At 36.2% G+C, this 18,529-nt stretch overlaps 3 protein-coding genes across 4 annotated transcripts; 2 read left to right on the plus strand and 1 right to left on the minus strand.

Moving 5' to 3' along the window:
* The first annotated feature begins 518 nt into the window (after positions 1-518).
* Positions 519-6,896, plus strand: LOC140839847 (probable LRR receptor-like serine/threonine-protein kinase At1g67720). The gene is made up of 15 exons (XM_073206814.1): positions 519-598; positions 892-1,004; positions 1,740-2,777; positions 3,397-3,529; positions 3,718-3,789; positions 3,882-3,950; positions 4,030-4,101; positions 4,194-4,262; positions 4,491-4,636; positions 4,724-4,965; positions 5,075-5,201; positions 5,276-5,344; positions 5,462-5,648; positions 5,940-6,075; positions 6,459-6,896. The coding sequence occupies exons 1-15, from the start codon at positions 558-560 to the stop codon at positions 6,789-6,791; spliced, it is 2,847 nt and encodes a 948-aa protein (XP_073062915.1). The 5' UTR covers positions 519-557; the 3' UTR covers positions 6,792-6,896.
* A 1,378-nt stretch (positions 6,897-8,274) lies between these two features.
* Positions 8,275-10,667, plus strand: LOC140839849 (pentatricopeptide repeat-containing protein At3g09650, chloroplastic-like). Its single transcript, XM_073206817.1, has one exon. The coding sequence runs from the start codon at positions 8,389-8,391 to the stop codon at positions 10,600-10,602; it is 2,214 nt and encodes a 737-aa protein (XP_073062918.1). The 5' UTR covers positions 8,275-8,388; the 3' UTR covers positions 10,603-10,667.
* Positions 10,668-10,993: 326 nt separating this feature from the next.
* Positions 10,994-17,960, minus strand: LOC140839848 (probable DNA helicase MCM8). 2 transcript variants are annotated; one of them, XM_073206816.1, is made up of 17 exons: positions 17,649-17,960; positions 17,160-17,293; positions 16,957-17,068; positions 16,623-16,845; positions 16,347-16,510; positions 15,777-16,034; positions 15,020-15,115; positions 14,703-14,855; positions 13,816-13,886; positions 13,619-13,737; positions 13,237-13,366; positions 12,558-12,609; positions 12,328-12,484; positions 12,076-12,250; positions 11,823-11,993; positions 11,610-11,723; positions 10,994-11,442 (listed from the first exon to the last, which is right to left on the minus strand). In XM_073206816.1, exons 1-17 carry the CDS (start codon positions 17,839-17,841, stop codon positions 11,392-11,394), a joined length of 2,373 nt encoding a protein of 790 aa, XP_073062917.1. In that variant the 5' UTR covers positions 17,842-17,960; the 3' UTR covers positions 10,994-11,391. The 2 variants fall into 2 exon arrangements, with proteins under 2 accessions (XP_073062917.1, XP_073062916.1); XM_073206815.1 differs by having other exon boundaries at positions 10,995-11,442; positions 17,160-17,300; positions 17,653-17,959.
* Positions 17,961-18,529: the final 569 nt, after the last annotated feature.

Genomic DNA, 18,529 nt, shown 5'->3' on the forward strand with positions numbered 1-18,529 from the left:
TCAATGGAAAAATATTACTTTTTATGCTAAGAGTATTATTTTTTATTGTGAATATCGATAGGGTTAACCCATCTCACAGATAAAAATTCGTGAGACCGTCTCAGAAGAAACCTACTCTTTTTAAATACAGACCTTATATCAAAGTTTTTCTTTATTATAACCATCTATCCATATCGATATATTATAGATAAAAACAATATTCAAGTAAAATATTTATTTATTTAGTACAAAAAATTTAAAAAAAAGTGTAATTTTTTTTCTTTACTATAGATGCTTACGATTATAATGTAAAATCTAAATAACATAAAATATATTATTATTGGTAATTTCGATACACACCCATAAATATTTTTATATTAAAATAATTTAACGTATCGTTAAATATAAAATATACCTTCATAATATTTCATTTATTTTAATAAGTATTATACATAAATCTGAAATAATTTTTTAAGCTATATATCTACAATATTGCTCTGATTAATAATTGTAAAGATCAATTATTATAGCCACCTGACGTCAAAATCCCGATTAAGTTTGGGCGAAGTCTAATAGAAATGGGTGGTGGGAGTGGGATGACCTGTGTGCCAGCAAAAGGGAAAGCTTTATTTCTTATGTCTCGCATTCAGTAAATTGAAAACATTCATTCTCTTCGATTTTCTGCATGTAAACGTATACAGTTATATAAAATTATATATATCTCTCTGTGTGTGTGTATCTGTGTATAAGAAGAAAGGGAATCTTGCTTCTGCAACTACTCTCTGTCCTTTAGTCTGCTTTCAACTCACAGCAATCCAATCAATATCGTTGTCATATGCAATCACTTTCTACCTGTACACTTCGTTTCTTCATTTTCATTGCTTCATCTTATTAGAGCGTCGCTTTTCATACGTACATCAAGAAATCAAGAAATACTGGAGAAATGGGGAGTGTTGGAGTTATTTTCACTTTTCTTTCTTTATGTGTTCTTCTTTTGATGGATTCCTCGACTGCCCAGATGCCAGGTTTCTCTTTTTTTCAATATTAGTTGTTATTGATGTTTCTTTATTATTTGGTTGTTCTTTTTTTTTTTTTTTTGTAATCAAACATTGTTCTGCTCGTGAGGATGGGTTTCTTGATTAGTATCTTAAATGTCGCTGGGAGAATTAGCAGCTGAAGATTCATTCACTTTTAACTTAGTTCGATATATAATTTATTGACCTGGGCAGCGGGGAGAGGGCGATTATAATATATATTATATTAGAGTCTTATACTCGCAAGTTTAGAAAAGAATATGAAACTGTGTGGGACATTGAAGGGATTAAAGAACAGGAAGTTGAATGTTGTGAAGCTGCAGCGATTACCGGAGGTCCGGAACAGAAGATATATTTTTGTGAGATATGGTGAAAAATATTTTGTTCCTGTCGAAAAGATTCTTGGAATTTGAAAATAATTTAGGTCTCAGCAAGAGATGTTAACTGGTGGTTGTGATACAGATGCGATGTGCTGGTGGAACAATGGCAACCAAAAAAAATAGTTGAAACTGTGCCGGCTTGTTTACTGTTGCACTTTCGAACTAAATATAATCTATTGCTTGAAATAAGATTAGTATAACCTGAGTGATGTCTGGCCTGTGCAAGAATCTGTGAGAAGCGATAGTCATGTATTGCTCAAGTATATAACCGCAGGGTTTTATTGATTCTGTTCTGTGAATGACATATCTTGCAGTACTTCTAACATCAGAGCAAATTATAATGCAGGTTTTGTAAGTTTAGACTGTGGTGGTACAGATGATTTCATAGATGAGCTAGGACTCGAATGGAGTCCCGATAGCCAGATTGTAAGTGGACAAGTGGCCAACATATCCGTAGCGAATGAGACCAGACAACAGTATAAAACATTGAGGTACTTCCCAGCAGATCACAAAAAATATTGCTACTCGATTGATGTCATTAGTAGGACGAGGTACCTTATACGAGCGACATTCTTGTATGGTAACTTTGACAACAATAATGTATATCCAAAGTTTGACATTTCTTTTGGGCCAACTCATTGGACTACAATAGTCATTACTGATGCCAATACAATAGAAGTTCAGGAGTTAATTTTTCTAGCTACGGATCCCACAATCAGCGTTTGCTTGTCCAATGCTCCAACTGGGCAGCCGTTTATATCTACTCTTGAGCTAAGGAAATTTAACGGTTCCATCTATCTTAATCAATATGAGAACCAGTTCTTGCTTAGTGTGTCAGCAAGAATAAACTTTGGTGCAGATTCTGATGCTCCAGTAAGGTATCCAGATGATCCGTTCGATAGAATATGGCAGTCTGACTCCTTGAGAAAAGCCAACTACCTTGTTGATGTTGCTCCTGGAACTGAAAGAATCTCGACTCGATTGCCCATTGATGTCAGTAGTGGTGAAAGACCACCGCAGAAAGTGATGCAGACAGCCGTAGTAGGAAGAAATGGATCACTGAATTATCGTCTAAATCTTGTTGGTTTTCCTGGTTTTGGATGGGCATTCACATATTTTGCCGAAATTGAAGATTTGGACCCTCGTGATACGAGAAAATTCATGCTAATACTCCCGGGTGAACCTACTCTTAGCCAGGCCGTTGTAAATATTCAGGAGAATGCCCACGGAAGATATCGGCTATACGAGCCAGGATTTTACAACATCTCTTTCCCATTTGTATTATCATTTAGATTTGGGAAGACTTCTGATTCTACTCTGGGTCCTCTACTCAATGCATTTGAGATTAACAAGTATCTGAAAAAGAGCGAAGGCTCTACAGATGGTGAGAAATGAGTGAATTTTGTTAACAACCTTACTCGCACAACTCACACAAATGAACTCTTGACTCTGCATTGAGTTAAAGAGTCGAGTCTAATAGTGGAAATTGATAGAGATTTCTTTGAGAGAAAAACAAGGGATTGCTTAAGACCTTTTACTTTGGTTCTTCCATCTTAATGTCATATAGTAGTCTGTCCTGGCCCCTGTAATATTAATAATCTTCCCCTGTAGTGGATCCAGCAGGGGGGACCTCATAGGAAAAACTTTTGATATTTCATATACAAATTTTTTTAAAAAATTTCACTTAGTCCCAAATAACTTTGATCCCCTTCCATCCCTCGGTTTCCTGATTCTATCCATGATCTTAAACCTCAAACCGTGCACGGGCATTTTTGGCTTATGTTGATGACTCCCCTTGGTTTGGCAAAATTCTGTCAACCATCTTGACACCATGACGTGAGTGTAACAAAATAGGGAATGGAAATAACAGTGGCCTTATTTATTTCTCCTTTTCTTGATAGGCCGAGGAGTGCCCCTTTTGGTGTGAATGGGAGAATACAAATTTAGAATTAAATGCTTTCCTTCAAACCTTACTTATCTTGTAGTATTTACATGAGCTGCAGGACCACTTCTTGCTCCTGTAGTTGCAGCTTATTCATCAACAGAGTGGGCACAGGAAGGGGGCGACCCATGCCTCCCAGTTCCATGGTCTTGGGTCCATTGTAGTTCAGATCCCCAACCAAGAATAACATCAATGTAACTTTCTCAGTCATTTTTCAAATTTTTTTTAGTTCCACGAGGTTTCGTGCTGCTGCATAAATTTGAATTTCGGTGTACACATTATAGATCCTCGAATGAGTTTCTATTTGAGTATATAATAGACAACAAGCACCTACGAATTCAATTTCCATGAATTTTTACATACCTTTTTTGTGTTTTTACAGCCACTTATCGGGGAAGAATTTGACAGGAATGATTCCTCTAGGGTTGACAAAGTTGCGTGGCTTAGTCGAGTTGTAAGTTGCAAGCTCTGCCATTTGTTATATTGATTTGTAAAGTACTTTCCATTGTCTCAATTCAATGAACTCACCAAGTCTTTTCATGGCAGATGGCTTGATAATAACTCACTGAGCGGTTCAATTCCCGATTTTTCCGGTTGCCCGAACTTGAAAAAAATGTGAAGTGCAAATCATTCATTATGTTTATTTCGTTATCAAATTTTCTCAGTAAGTTTGATGATTTTCTAACTGTGGCAGACATATTGAGAATAATCAATTGACTGGCGAGTTGCCTTCTTTCTTGGAAGAGCTGCCAAATCTGAAGGAGTTGTAAGTTGAACCAAAATATCGTCTTATAATTAACATTTTCAAACAAATTCATTTGATCAAGATTTGTAAAATTTTCAATGTTGACCCTGCAGGTACGTTCAAAACAACATGTTGTCAGGACGTGTGCCGCCTGGCCTTCTAAATAAAGATCTGATTTTGAAGTGCGTATATATAATATATATACATAATATATATATAAACAATAAGTTGAAATCATAAGATTGTAGTCAATATTGACTACTTGAGGAGCAATTTCTTGATTACATATTATGTTGTATTTTCTTGAACAATGGTGGCTTTGTACATATGCATTATTTTTAAAAATTATTTTTGTATCATTGTTTTATCCCTGGTGTATAATAATTTATATGTGAATATTTGGGCATCAGCTTCACCGGAAACTCGGATCTTCATGCCAATGGGAAAGGATCAAACCATAAGAAATTAATTATAGGGTCTTCGGTGGGAGCAGCTGCTCTGCTTATTGCTACTATTATCTCCTGCATATTATTGCCCAAAGGAAAGAAAACAAATCGTAAGCAAACTTAAATATGAGTAATTGTAATCAAGTTAACTTTATGTAGCACAAAGCTTACTTGGATTGACAATTCTGTCTTTTCAGAAAATTTTCAACATGGTTCGTCTGCGCAAAATCTTTCCTCTTCTTTGGGAGACGCCACATCAGATTCTGTGTGTTGCTTCAAGTTATCTGATATAAAAGAGTCAACAAATAACTTCGAGAGAGATATTGGATCAGGTGGCTTTGGGATTGTATATTATGGGAGACTGAAAGATGGAAAAGAAATTGCTGTCAAAGTTTTGACTAATGATTCCTATCAAGGGAAAAGAGAATTTGCTAACGAGGTATTATCATTGTATTGTGGTCTCTAATAATTTCCAATGATAATTCTAAATTACAGAACTGTTTTTTTTTTCAACTTAGTTTGTAAACTGATTCGTGCTAATGAACCAGGTGTCTCTTCTTTCAAGGATACATCACAGACAACTAGTTCAGTTTCTTGGATATTGCCAAGAAGATGAGAGGAGCATTCTTGTTTACGAGTACATGCATAATGGAACTCTAAAGGAACATTTGTATGGTAAGAATTTTCATTTGAAACGAGAGTGGTTGAATTAATGTTTGTTCAATCAAATGTATTTAAAACTATGGTAGGTCCTTTAACGCGTGGGAGGGTTCTTAAATGGATCAGGCGCCTAGAAATTGCTGAAGAAGCTGCAAAAGGTCAGCTAAACACGATTAAATTTTACCCTCTTCTGGGTACAGTTGGATCCACTCATTTTATTTGATCGAGAAAGGGAAAAGAAAATAAAATTACATGCGTTGTCGTGCTTGTTTCAGGAATCGAGTACCTTCATACTGGCTGTGTTCCATCAATCATCCATCGTGATTTAAAGACAAGCAACATTCTTCTTGACAAGAACATGAAAGCTAAGGTTTCAGATTTTGGCCTTTCAAAACTTGCAGTTGATGGAGCTTCCCATGTCTCTAGTGTGGTTCGAGGAACTGTTGGTTATCTGGACCCCGAGTATGCCTTTCTTTATCTGTTCTAAGCTACTGTTGTATCTTAACTTGCAAAAATTAGGGAATGCATTTCTTTGATCATCATTCATATTCATTACGAAACAGGCTATTACTCTTTTTTTAAAAGAAATCTCAAAGACAGAAATCCACTAATCGATCATCGAAATAAATACTTCCCTTAAAAAAACCAGTCTTGATATATGCCACTCAGTTTGTTCAGTATGAAATAATGTGTGTGATTCAAAGCGTTGAGATAATGGCAGCATATACCTTTAACAGCGCTATCGTCGTTCAGGTATTATATCTCCCAGCAGTTGACGGACAAAAGCGATGTATATAGTTTTGGTGTCATTCTCCTTGAGCTCATCTCTGGTCAAGAAGCAATTTCTAGCGAAAGCTTTGGTGCAAATTGCAGAAATATAGCTCAATGGGTAAGATTGTAGTCACCAATCAATGAATATCTATTGTCATTTTATGGTCTTATAGGCCTTTTCACACCTCTCCCGCATTACAATTGACGCCGGATATCACAATTACCCTCTCCTCTGGAATACACCGTTCTTTTGTAGCTTAACACGGCCCATGCAAGTGAGACTGCTTGATAGATTATAGTAGCAACTACTCGACATTCATCTTTACCCTACAATTATGACTAAATCATAAATTACTAGGAAAATTTATTACATAAGTCTTATAAAGTCATTCACGACCTCCTCTATAATCTGATGTAGGACATGTGGTCTTGTATCATATCTATAACTTCGAAGTCAAGATTTCGGTTCCACTTTGTTGCTTACGATCATTTTCGTTACAGGCAAAGCTTCGCATCGAAAGTGGTGACATACAAAGTATTATCGACCCTACCTTGGATGAATACGATATCCAGTCAGTGTGGAAAATAGCTGAAAAGGCCCTGATGTGTGTAAAGCCCCACGGGAGCATGAGACCATCGATATCTGAAGTAATTAAAGAAATCCAAGATGCGATTGTTATGGAGAAAGAAGCAGAAGCTGTGAGACAAAGTAGTTCAGCTGAAACAGTGAGGCATTCTGCTAAGTCTTCACTTAACATGGGGTCATTGGATTTTGGTGTTGATCAACCTTATTTGTCCATTGATGACTCCATCGCGCGGCCGACTGCACGATAGCTCAGTGCATTTTGCTCGATAAATTTTTTTGGGTCCCGATTCTTATTCTTTTTGAAGCAAGTTTCCCATTTTTTGTGAACTAAAAACTATATTTGATTGATTTGTTGGTTGGTGTTTGAATCTTGTTTCTTGGGATTTAAGCATGATTTCTTATTTTCTTTACGTAAAGAAGTATATTTCATCGAAGAATGTGTTAGATCAGTGCTCATTAAAGCAATTATTTGTTTTTGCTGGAGTCCATAAATCATATCAAATTCCCTTGGGCATTTGTAGAAATAGATCTATGCTACATCGAGAACAACACTTTCGATGTTTTTGTGTCATATGTTCATATGAACAAATTAATTCAATAAAAAAATATAAAAATGTATTCTATTTTTATTTTTTTTTGTTTTGAATTCGGATGAACATCTTATATTAAAAAAATCGATATATACATATACTAGGGTCATTTTATAACATATCATTTCATACACGATGTGAACACCCTATTGCAGATATATGGATGCATCAGGTTTCATTTGCTTGAGATTCAAATATGGCTGATTTGAAACTCAAATAAAAAATTGTATCGTACCAATAAAATGGATATCAAATAATAAAATGGATATCACTCGTAAGTCGAATCGATATATTGGATTTGATAAATGTGATATATATCTTTTAAACTCAAAGGATTAAGGATATAATCGAGTCGAGTCAAATTTGAGCTTTATTCCATGAATATATTCATGGTACGAGCTTATTTAAGTTTTTATCAAATTTAAATGAGCTTAATAAATATGAATTATACATTTAAATTTTTCATTAAATTAATTAAAAAGTAAGTTATATATTTAGATAAAAATATAATAGTCTTATTAAAACTTGTAAATTTATTATAATAAATACATTTAATAGATTTTTCTATATATTTCATAACTAAAGTGCAAAATCAATAAACTAAATATCAAATCTATTATTTTTTTAAAAAAAATGACTCATGAAATTACCAACGGATATGTTCAAGAGCTAATGAGCCGAATATTGTAAAACTTGAATTTTTTTATCTTAACGAGATTCATGAAACGAACTTTTATCGAATTGAGTTTCGAATAACTCACAAACGATTTGGTTTATTTACATCTCTACAAAAAATAAAAGTATTAGTCTAAATATTATTGATTTTAAAATATTTCGGTTATATTATCACAAAAACTTTTATGATCCTGTTTTATGAATTTTCAAAAAATAAATCTTTTATATTTCGTTTTAAAAATATTTTTTTCATTTTAGACATTAAGAACATACCGTCTCACGAGGGATTAATTTGAAAACCAAGAAAACCGTTTTTCCAGGGGAAAAAAAGGCAACAAAAATGTTTCTCCAATTTTTTCTTTTTTAAAAACGAAACTAAAAGGAAGTGCAGAAATAACCCAATCAATGTATGCCAAACAAGAGGACAAGCATAAGTCAGACGTAGTACTTTGCCCTCCACCCAAAATCAAACCATTAATTAACCTTAAAAAAAATATCCATCTAAATTCTTATCACTGAAACTCCCTCCTCCAGGATTCCCAAATAAATCCAGACTTTTTGCAAACCAAATGGGCCAGCCATGAGCACCACCCACAAGCTCATTCTCCACTGGGCCGCGCCGCCGCCTTCCTCCGCCACCCTCTTCCCTTCCGTCAGCTCATCTTCCCCTCCTACAACTCACAAACCTCCATCATTTCTTGTTCGAACAGCTACCAATTCCTCTGATATCCATCTTTCTTACCCCGCTACTCAAAAACAGTGTCCCAATTCCCTAGACCAAGCATTACTCACTCTACTCCAGCAAAGAAAAACTGAAGAAGCCTGGTTGCTTTACAACCAACAAGCCCATCTCGCAAATCCCACGTGCCTTAGCCGACTAGTTTCACAATTATCCTATCAAAATACGGTGGAGGGCTTGACTCGAGCCCAATCGATAATTCAAAGGCTCCGCCACGAACGCCAGCTCCACCGACTCGATGCCAATTCCCTTGGGCTACTCGCGGTGGCAGCTGCCAAAGGGGGGAACACTCTTTATGCCACATCTATTATCAAATCCATGCTCAAGTCTGGTTATCTTCCCCACGTCAAGGCGTGGAGTGCTGTGATAAGTAGGCTCGCTGCTTCGGGAGACGACGGCCCTTTTGAAGCAATAAAACTATTCAATTCGGTGATGAAAAGGATTAGAAGATTTACGGATGCTGAGATAGTTAAGGACTCGAGGCCGGATACAGGTGCTTACAACGCGGTGCTCAATTCTTGTGCCAATCTTGGTGATACAAAGAGGTTTCACCAACTGTTTGTTGAAATGCCAGAGTTCGGATGTGAGCCGGATGTGTTGACTTATAATATCATGATCAAGCTGTGCGCAAGAGTCGGGAGGAAAGACTTGCTTGTGTTTGTTTTGGAGAGGGTGATTGGAAAGGGAATAGCTTTGTGCATGACAACGTTGCATTCCCTAGTAGCTGCTTATGTAGGTTTCGGTGATTTAGAGACTGCAGAGAAAATGGTTCAGGGTATGAGAGAAGGAAGGAAAGACCTATGTAGGATTTTGAGAGAATCGTGTGATGAAGATCAGTATACGGATGATGAAATGAGTAATGAGAGTGATGTATTTGAAATATTACTCCCAAATTCAATGGATTTTAACAGCGAGCCACCGGAATTGCCTACCGTGTTTGCACCTGATTCAAGAATTTACACAACCTTAATGAAAGGTTATATGAAGGCAGGTCGTGTTGCTGACACGGTGAGGATGCTGGAAGCCATGAGGCACCAAAAGGATAGTGCTAGCCATCCAGACCATGTAACTTACACGACAGTTATTTCAGCATTTGTAAGGGATGGATCAATGGATAAGGCTCGACAAGTGCTGGCTGAGATGGCCAGAATACATGTGCCCGCTAACCTCGTCACTTATAATATTCTTCTGAAGGGATATTGTCAGCAACTGCAGATTGACAAGGCAGAGATTCTCATCAGGGAGATGATTAATGAGGCAAAAATGGAACCAGATGTAGTTTCTTATAATACATTAATTGATGGATGCATATTGGTTGATGACAGTGCAGGTGCACTATCATACTTTAATGAAATGCGGAAAAGAGGTATCCCCCCTACAAAAGTAAGTTATACTACTTTGATGAAAGCTTTTGCTTCATCTGGTCAGCCAAAATTAGCTGCTAAGGTGTTTGATGAGATGCTCATCGACTCTCGGGTGAAAGTTGATTTAATTGCATGGAACATGCTTGTGGAAGGATACTGCAAACTCGGAAAGGTTGATGAAGCTAAAAGTGTAATTCAGAGAATGAAAGAAAATGGGTTGTATCCAAACGTGGCCACTTATGGAAGTCTGGCAAATGGGATAGCATTGGCTAGAAAGCCAGGAGAAGCACTTTTACTATGGAATGAAATAAAGGAGAGGTGCGCAATTGAAAGTGGAGGTGAAGAATCTAGCACCCCACCCGCTGTGCCACCATTGAAACCGGATGAAGGACTCTTAGATGCTGTGGCGGATATTTGTGTCAGAGCAGCTTTCTTCAAGAAAGCTCTGGAGATTGTTGCGTGCATGGAGGAAAACGGGATACATCCGAATAAAACTAAGTATAAGAGAATCTATGTAGAAATGCACTCAAGGATGTTTACCAGTAAGCATGCCTCTAGGGCTAGACAAGACAGAAGAAAGGAAAGAAAAAGAGCAGCAGAGGCTTTCAAGTTTTGGTTGGGATTGCCAAACTCATATTATCATAGTGAGTGGAAGCTTGATCCTGCAGACGAAGATGAAGGCGATTCCTAGTCTGCTTACCAGTCAATGTAATAGTAATGTACTTTATTAAGGAAAAAATGGAAATTTTCACATCATTGACTCTTTTCGACATATCATACCATTTTTTTCGAGCCTTTACTGGAACAGTGACCCACAATAAACTGGAATTCGTGGACTTGTGATGGAATCATATTAAGTTCAGTACAAGCTGATTGGATACCTTGGTTCTGAATCTCAAAGGAGAAACTGGTCACAACTGAGATCCATTATCGGCACCGCATGTAGATCCATTTTCACTTGTAAAAATGCCTTCATGCCTTGAGTTATTAAAAACATGAGCTAAAGGATATGCCCTTGATTGGCATGATAAATCATGCATACGATAATGGCAACTGTGAATCAGAATGAATATGCATAACCAAAGAAACCATTCTAAAATAATGGACTTTTAGGATGCTTCCACATGTTCAAATAAGGAAAAAAGATGGCATTAGGCTGCAACTATCGCAATGGCTTTTTCAATGACTAATTGGGTGACTTGGAATAAAAAACTATAGGTATAATATAGCGAAAGAACTGTAGATTGCGAACGCATAGTTAAACTTCTAAGTTAAAATACAATCCGGTGGTTTGTTTTGGCTAACGACTGCTGACTTTTGGGAGGGTTATGATTCTGCTTGCATGAGGGATCTTAACATACAAGCCTAATGACACTCAATGTAATCTAAAACACAAATAATGCCAGCTCATGAGTTGACCATCACGTAATGGCTAACCAATCGACTTCACAGCTTAGCCTGTTCCATAGAGCTGCAGGTCTTATCTTAACCTAGATGATGATTGACTGCGAGAATAAGAAGAAGATAGCACCTGCAGTACGAAAAAAAATTGGAAATCCTTAATACGGTTATATTTCATATGCAGAAGTTTGAATATTATTTATGTGCGTTGGCATTTAACTGAAGTACTTAAAGATAGCACCAGCACTTTGCCCAAAAATATCCAAATGGATTTATGAAGTCAAAATAGCGCAAAACCTGGTATGTCTTTGAGCCTTTTTTCAAAAGATAACCAACATTGTTTAGATTATCGACGAATGTGTCAATATCTGCAACCCTTAAACCAATTCTATCAGCCAAACTATATATTTCCTGCACAAAAGATCAGTGAATCAGACTCTTGTCTCCACGGTTGTTTTGGTTAGCTAAATACAGATCAAAGGAAGAAAAGAATAATCCCTGCTTCCATACAGCTATAGAGAAACAATCTTTCTGCTGCATTTCGGATTGCTTATTCAGTGCACTTAAAAAACGCTTGGCTTCTTTCTGTTGACTCATTCCACCACTTCGTCCAAAATCAACAAAGCCATTCTCGTCAACATATTTATCATACAATGAGTCTTTCATTATTTCAACAACATCCTGTGAAAATTCAGTACAAAAAACAATTCTGAATAATGTTGAAAACCATCTGGAACAACCATTCTTTACAGGATAAACTTACCAAAGCATCTTGAGCACTAATTTCTTCCCTCAAGTCCACCCTAGCTCTAGCTTCTGCTAATCTTACCAAGCTTTCTAGCTGCCTTGCTGTTATTGGAGTACTATCGAGAGACGTATTATGGTCTCTTAGCTGTAAGTAAAACTTCTGCAGAATATCTGCTGCTGGTTTTGTCATCCTTAATTGAACAAAAGTTTGCAAGTAAATATAGTACTAACTAGATTTTTGACATTTGGAATAAGAAAAAAAGATCACCTTGGAAAGACAAAAGTCCTAGCATAAGCAATGTATTTACGCAGAAGTGGACTGGGCAGTGGAGCAAAATCACTTTCTTTCTTAGGGTCCAGTCTCAACCTCATAATTAAGGAACCACTTTTTAAAGTCATATCTACGCCCCTAATATCCCTTGGTTCTGCATTGTGGCAATTTAAACTTGGCGTCAAGAGAGTCATATGGTGAATGATTTACAAATATTGAAACATCACCTCTACATAACCTCTTTCCGGAGGGTGACGCATGGCCATTACCAGCATGAAGCTGTGAATAATATAATTCCATGATTAATATTTAAAATCAGAATATTTTAAATATGATGGTATAATTGTATTTTAAGACTCCAAGAAGCTAATTTATTGATGATTCCAGAAGCTTTATAAAGAGAACACGTTCATCTAGAGCTGGTTCTATCTTGCGTTTCCTTCATTAGGAGTAGGTGATACATTGTTCTACAGGAATTGCAGAACCATAAAAGCAATGAACAAAGTACTGTGACAGTAAGAATGTTAAGATTCATCCAGATATGATTTCTATTATTCAGTGTGAAACAGTATTAACAGGAATTTTTAGCCTGAGATTTTGAAAAGGTAACATGCAAGCATTCGGGCTTCTGAATTATTCCATGTCCTTAACTTTTAAATATTGCAATAATTTCCTAACAAATCCATACTTGAGCATTTGGAATTGTCTCCCAAGACTCGGGAAATCAAGTTATCAAACTACTCATTTTAACTCCGCGAAATGCTGGTATAGAGTGAATGTTAAGGTTCAGAAAGACAGTGAAGCATGCATCTATCCGGAAAAGTGATCTCAAATCAAGTGCATAAAACCAGCTATTAAATGTCTTGTACTCATGCATCTGTTTTGACGGCTGGCGGAATGACTTACTGACATTACGTGCTCGGAAAGCCTCTTATCCAGCAACTCGTCAGGCTTATCAAGTAATATGAAAACCAAATCAAATCGTGAGAGGAGTGCAGCACTCATTTTCAGATTCTCGTTCACAGTTTTCGCACGGCTGCAACAGACTACAAACTTGAAAACGGTTGAAACTAATGTTTAAAATAAATTGTATAGATGTGATAAATACCAGAGCATCTGAGTCAGAGTATGCATACAGAAAGCCTGTAGCTAATCCTTTGTTCCTCTTCCCATTTGGAAAAAGAAAAGGAAAAGGAAAAGGGAAATTTTTGGAGATAATGAACGCTGGGGCAATAAAAGGGAAAACGACGCAGTAAACCATAGTTTGGATCTAGATTAGTGGCAATACTTATAATGACCCCCAACAGGGTTTGCCGCCGCTAAAACAGATGTTCTTGCTGATAAACTTGCCACAAGTCCTGCCTTTGCAACAGACACACACTGCTGTTCCATAGCTTCCAATAGTGCCTAAAGACATTACATAATAACAAAGTTTCATTTGGATAACGAAGTCCTGTCCATGGAACGAGTCACGAGTTGACAAACCTGGTGGTCAGCTGACATTTTGTCGAACTCATCAATACAGCATAATCCACTGTCAGCGAGTACCATGGCACCTGTAAAAGAACACGATTGTTGATTTTAGCCATGTGTGTTTATTTTGTTTACAAAGCCTATATAAGTATAATCTGATTGAATTTCTATATCTGAGGAACAGATAAAAATAATATTTAGCTCAGCTCAGGGATTCTTCTGGGTGAAGTGTTTAGTTGTCCTAAATGTTATATATTTGTATATGTGGAAACTAATAATTCAATCTCAATGGTTTTTGGCTTGTTTGAAGGTCATTTGACATCAGGATATTCCGTTTATATGAGTACCAAGCACAGATGTTTTACTTTTCTAAATATCCCTTCCCCTTACTTTTGGTCTTCAGTCTTCACCCGACATTATTTCAAAGTTAACCGAGAACAAAGACCGAAATTGTCTCTTACTTATAAAAAGGAATTTTTTGAAACGACGTTTATTAATATTTGTACATTCTCTGAGAGATAAAGGTTAAATAAGAGTTGCAAAACCTTATCCAACAAAATATCAGTAAGTTTATGCTCTCTAAAAATATGCATGAAAGAATTATTTATGTGAAGAAAAATTTCATACTTTATGGAATAGTGCTCGTGTCTTTGAGTATATAACAGGGTAAATACAAGGATCTGCACGGTAAATTAACATCTGGAAGAGTAGAATTTGAAATCAAACAACCACTAACTATTTGGTTTGAAACAGAGATAGAGAGAGAAGAAAGAAGGAATGGACATCAAACCAAAATTGTATTAATCTTCGGCAATAAGATGCTAGTTATAATTTCCAAATAAAACTTGACACTCCCAAACCAGTCAACTTGGTTATAGTAGTGGCAGAAGACAATGTACCAGCCTCAAAAGCGTAGTCACTTGTCATAGGATCTTTTACCACTGTAACAGTAAGGCCAGCATTTGTTGTGGCATTACCACAAACATAGATGCCACGTGGAGAAACCGAAGCTGCTGCTTGAAGAAGTTGACTTTTACCAAGTCCAGGATCACCTAGTTAAATGGATAAATAATAATTATAATTATAAATATCAAAATTTCAAGAGTTTAAAGACTCCCATCAATTGTAGGTGAATTTTGGAAACAGAAAAAACTAAAAGGGCTGGCAAAGTTGGTTCCAATTTAATGCAAGAAAAAAAAGAACATAAATTACGTACCAACAATAATTATATGGATATCTCCTCTGACAGGTACCTTATTCTGATCCATAGAATGCTTTCGAACACCACCAAACAGGGACAATGTAATTCCGGCTTTAGCAAACAAAGAAAAGAAGAAAAATAGAACATTTACCATTTTCTGACATCCAAACTTATGCTTTAAATTCAAGAAACCAGCTATACTATTCAAATGCATAAACAACAATAGAACCTCTGAAGGCTGCTTGTAAACCAGATGCTCATGTGATGAGCGAAACTGAATATCTCTTGGTAAAGAATGATTGCAATAAATAGTATATTTATTAAGTACCGGAGAATGGCACCACAATATTCCATCACAAATTACAGGTTAAGATGGGTTAGATTCTATTCTAGTTTTTCACTGGAATGGCAGTGTGGCATTTTAGTTCAAAAATAAGACAAGGTTTACAGATTTCTAGCTATTGCCTGATAATAAATCGGAAACCTCAGAGTTGCGTATTCATAGAGATGAACCATTCTTGGGTTGTATATAATTGTCATATTTAGAAAAAGTAATATGGTGTGTTGAAGGAGCTAAATCTGATACGTCACCAGAATCATGGTTTTGATTGAACAATGCCAATATTATACCTACAATCTAAATGCTTATTCTTGGATAAAGCTGGATAACATTCTTAAAATTAAAGGGTATAGCGACACAATGGTTCTTAATCTCATTTTTCATGGTTGTAGATTAACTGAAACAAAGTCAATCAGAATAATTTTCATATACCTTTAACAAGCTCATGCCCATAAATGGATGGACAAATTGATTGCAGAATTTGACGAAAGACATCAGAGCCATGCTCCTCGGAGAACTTTACAATGAATTCTAGATCTCTGGGAGAAAATGAATATAAATCAAAACGCTCTATATTCTTGGCATTGGCGTTTTGCACATCCTCAGTCAAGGATTGTGACTTTGAGTTTCTTATTGAAACAACTTCGACGTATAAATAATACAGTGCTTGATTTTTGCCTTTTGACTTTCCTGCCACAGAAGAAATCAAAGCAGTTCTGTTCAGTACATGTTTAGGAATCATGTAAATAATGGAAATATTATGTTGAATTTCAGGAATTGCAATGGAAATATTTTTGTCAGATAGATCTAATTTTTATATCTGACAAAAACACCTATTGTTTGGGGAACACGATATAAATATAAGAAGATATGTCAACAGGACAAAAGTCGAGGAGACGGCATAAGTTTGACTTTCAGCTTAAAAATCCTTCCAAGTCCTCATTAGATGGCGCAAAAGACTGGGAGAATATTGTGGATGTTGCAGCAGATAGTTTCACATACCTCCTCCAATATCCATATAACTATTGATCACTCGTATTATGCCAATGACAGTCACAACATCACCAGGAACGCATGCATCCACAAGATCTTCAGTCAGCTCACATTCAACAGTCCGGGGAACACGCCCTTCTTCGTGATGTTCGGATTTCAGCAGCTCCTGAATCCTATAAATCACATTACGTTACATTAGGAAAGTATCAGACAAATAGTATGGTATAACATATAAGGAGGGAATTTTCTTAAGTATGGCAGTTGATGAAATGTCCGCAGCCACACCTGATCTTTTGGAAATCGATTGACCGAGCACTAGATCTGATTGGATCAAAATATCGACTCCTGCAAGCTTGCATTTCACATTTTGATGGTGGAGAAAATTTCCCCTCAGGAAAGCCACATGTAATAGTAGTCCCGCATTTAGCACAGGAAAAACTCATTTGCATCACCATAGGGCGGACTGTACTAACTTTTATCACTGTTCCACGTACTGAGACAAGCCTATCTATTTCATCATTCAATTAAGAAACTACAATTATTTACCCTGTAAAGCAATTTTCATCACAAATAACTCCTATATATTAAAAACAATAGTTGAAAAGATTCACAGCATTACCAATATAGGCGGCCTTCAGATTCTTTAGAGCAATCATGGACTCCGGGTAGTTGTGCAGACGGATATTAACCTTTGCATGATTTTCACTGAGATTTTCTCTTATGAAAAGGACCTGCTCGAATTTTGACAGCATGTAAATATCATTTCCACGCACAACATGCATTGGCTTCTTAAAATACACCAACACTACTCTTTCTATGTACCTTGTGCACTGCAGCACTCATGCACAGCAGAGCATCTTTAGATTTTTCCTCTAATGCTACGAAAAATGCCTCAACTGCACATACTTTCCGGAACTGCTGGAAGTCCAAAGGTAAGTAGAAGAAGTGGCCATCCTCTTTTACCTATCCGTCAAGTTAGAAAGTTACACAAAATAGGCCTTTCTTGTACGATTATATGATGATACTTTGCATATGGATATCAGTATAGGATAAGTAGATTCAATCAAACATTAATCATGCTATAAAACTACCCTGCTTCCAAAATTCTTATGCCAATGAAGAAGCTGTCTTCAGATTTTGTATTTATCTCGGGAATGCGAACCGAGAAAATATCATTTGAAACCAAACTTCCATTGCATTTTTATTTTTCAATGAGACCATTACCTAAATCGAGGAAAAATGAGTAATCACATCTTATGCTTCTACATTTCTTAAAATGCAAGGTCCAAACGCAGCACTACGAGAATACACGTACCTGAGAAATAAATTGTTGACCTGAAGAAGAGGAGAAGAAGTGAAATAGATCGGATGTTATGCAATGTCTGAGCTCTGAATCTTTAGGATTGATGTGGGGAAAATACAATGCCAGGACGCTCCAGCAATCATTGACCGACCTCGATTGGAGTTTCGATTTAGCAGTCATTGCCGCCGAGTTGCCATACATCGCGGTTGAAAACGGTGGGGCACGGTGCCACTGCACCGGTCGATTGAAATTTCTCTACTCTGTTTGAACGGCGGGAAAAAGAATATCTGCTAATTTTTGCTTTCGATGCCCACTAATTTGGAGCCAAATTAGGACTGGACTAAACCCGACCCGTGGATAGTTCATTTCGGGTTGGATGGTTTGCACTATGGTATAAACTAACCAATTGAGTTGCATATAAAAAAAAAATTAAAACTTGGAATAAATATCTATGAGTTTCAGCTAGTTGGATTCAAATATCGAAAATTAAAATATTTTTTGTTCGAATTTGGTTTGAATCAATGCTGAATTTCGACTTCGAATCGAAATATTTGAAAATATTCATCAACTAAAATAAATATTCGAAATATATTTATTTAATATATAATTATATTAATGAAATATTAAATATCACGAATGACTCACGATATTTATATTACTCGAAAAAATTTGAACGTGTTCGTATTCACTTACCAAATTACAATAATTTATTTAAATTAATACTAAAATATAATCACTTTTTACATTAATATTTTTACATCTCTGACCATCCAATTAAACAAAGATATTTCTTAACATAAATATTTAATTCAACGTAGAGTATATACGGAGAAGAGTGGGTTTTATGTGAGACCATCTCATGGATATTAATCTGTGAGACAGGTCGACC

The sequence above is a fragment of the Primulina eburnea genome, chromosome 8 (assembly GCF_022965805.1).
Source record: "Primulina eburnea isolate SZY01 chromosome 8, ASM2296580v1, whole genome shotgun sequence".
Lineage (NCBI taxonomy): Eukaryota > Viridiplantae > Streptophyta > Magnoliopsida > Lamiales > Gesneriaceae > Primulina > Primulina eburnea.

Bases quoted from the DNA above. Each gene is read 5' to 3' on its own strand.
- LOC140839849 (XM_073206817.1), top strand. From the start codon at position 8,389: ATGAGCACCACCCACAAGCTCATTCTCCACTGGGCCGCGCCGCCGCCT.
- LOC140839847 (XM_073206814.1), top strand. From the start codon at position 558: ATGGGTGGTGGGAGTGGGATGACCTGTGTGCCAGCAAAAGG. The intron at 1,005-1,739 runs GTTTCTCTTTTT...ATTATAATGCAG, and splicing joins CTCGACTGCCCAGATGCCAG to GTTTTGTAAGTTTAGACTGT. The intron at 4,637-4,723 runs GTAAGCAAACTT...CTGTCTTTTCAG, and splicing joins CAAAGGAAAGAAAACAAATC to AAAATTTTCAACATGGTTCG.
- LOC140839848 (XM_073206815.1), bottom strand. From the start codon at position 17,841: ATGTATGGCAACTCGGCGGCAATGACTGCTAAATCGAAACTCCAATCG. The intron at 17,301-17,652 runs GTACGTGTATTC...CTTGACGGATAG, and splicing joins GTCAACAATTTATTTCTCAG to GTAAAAGAGGATGGCCACTT. The intron at 16,846-16,956 runs GTAATGCTGTGA...ATGATGAAATAG, and splicing joins TCTGAAGGCCGCCTATATTG to ATAGGCTTGTCTCAGTACGT.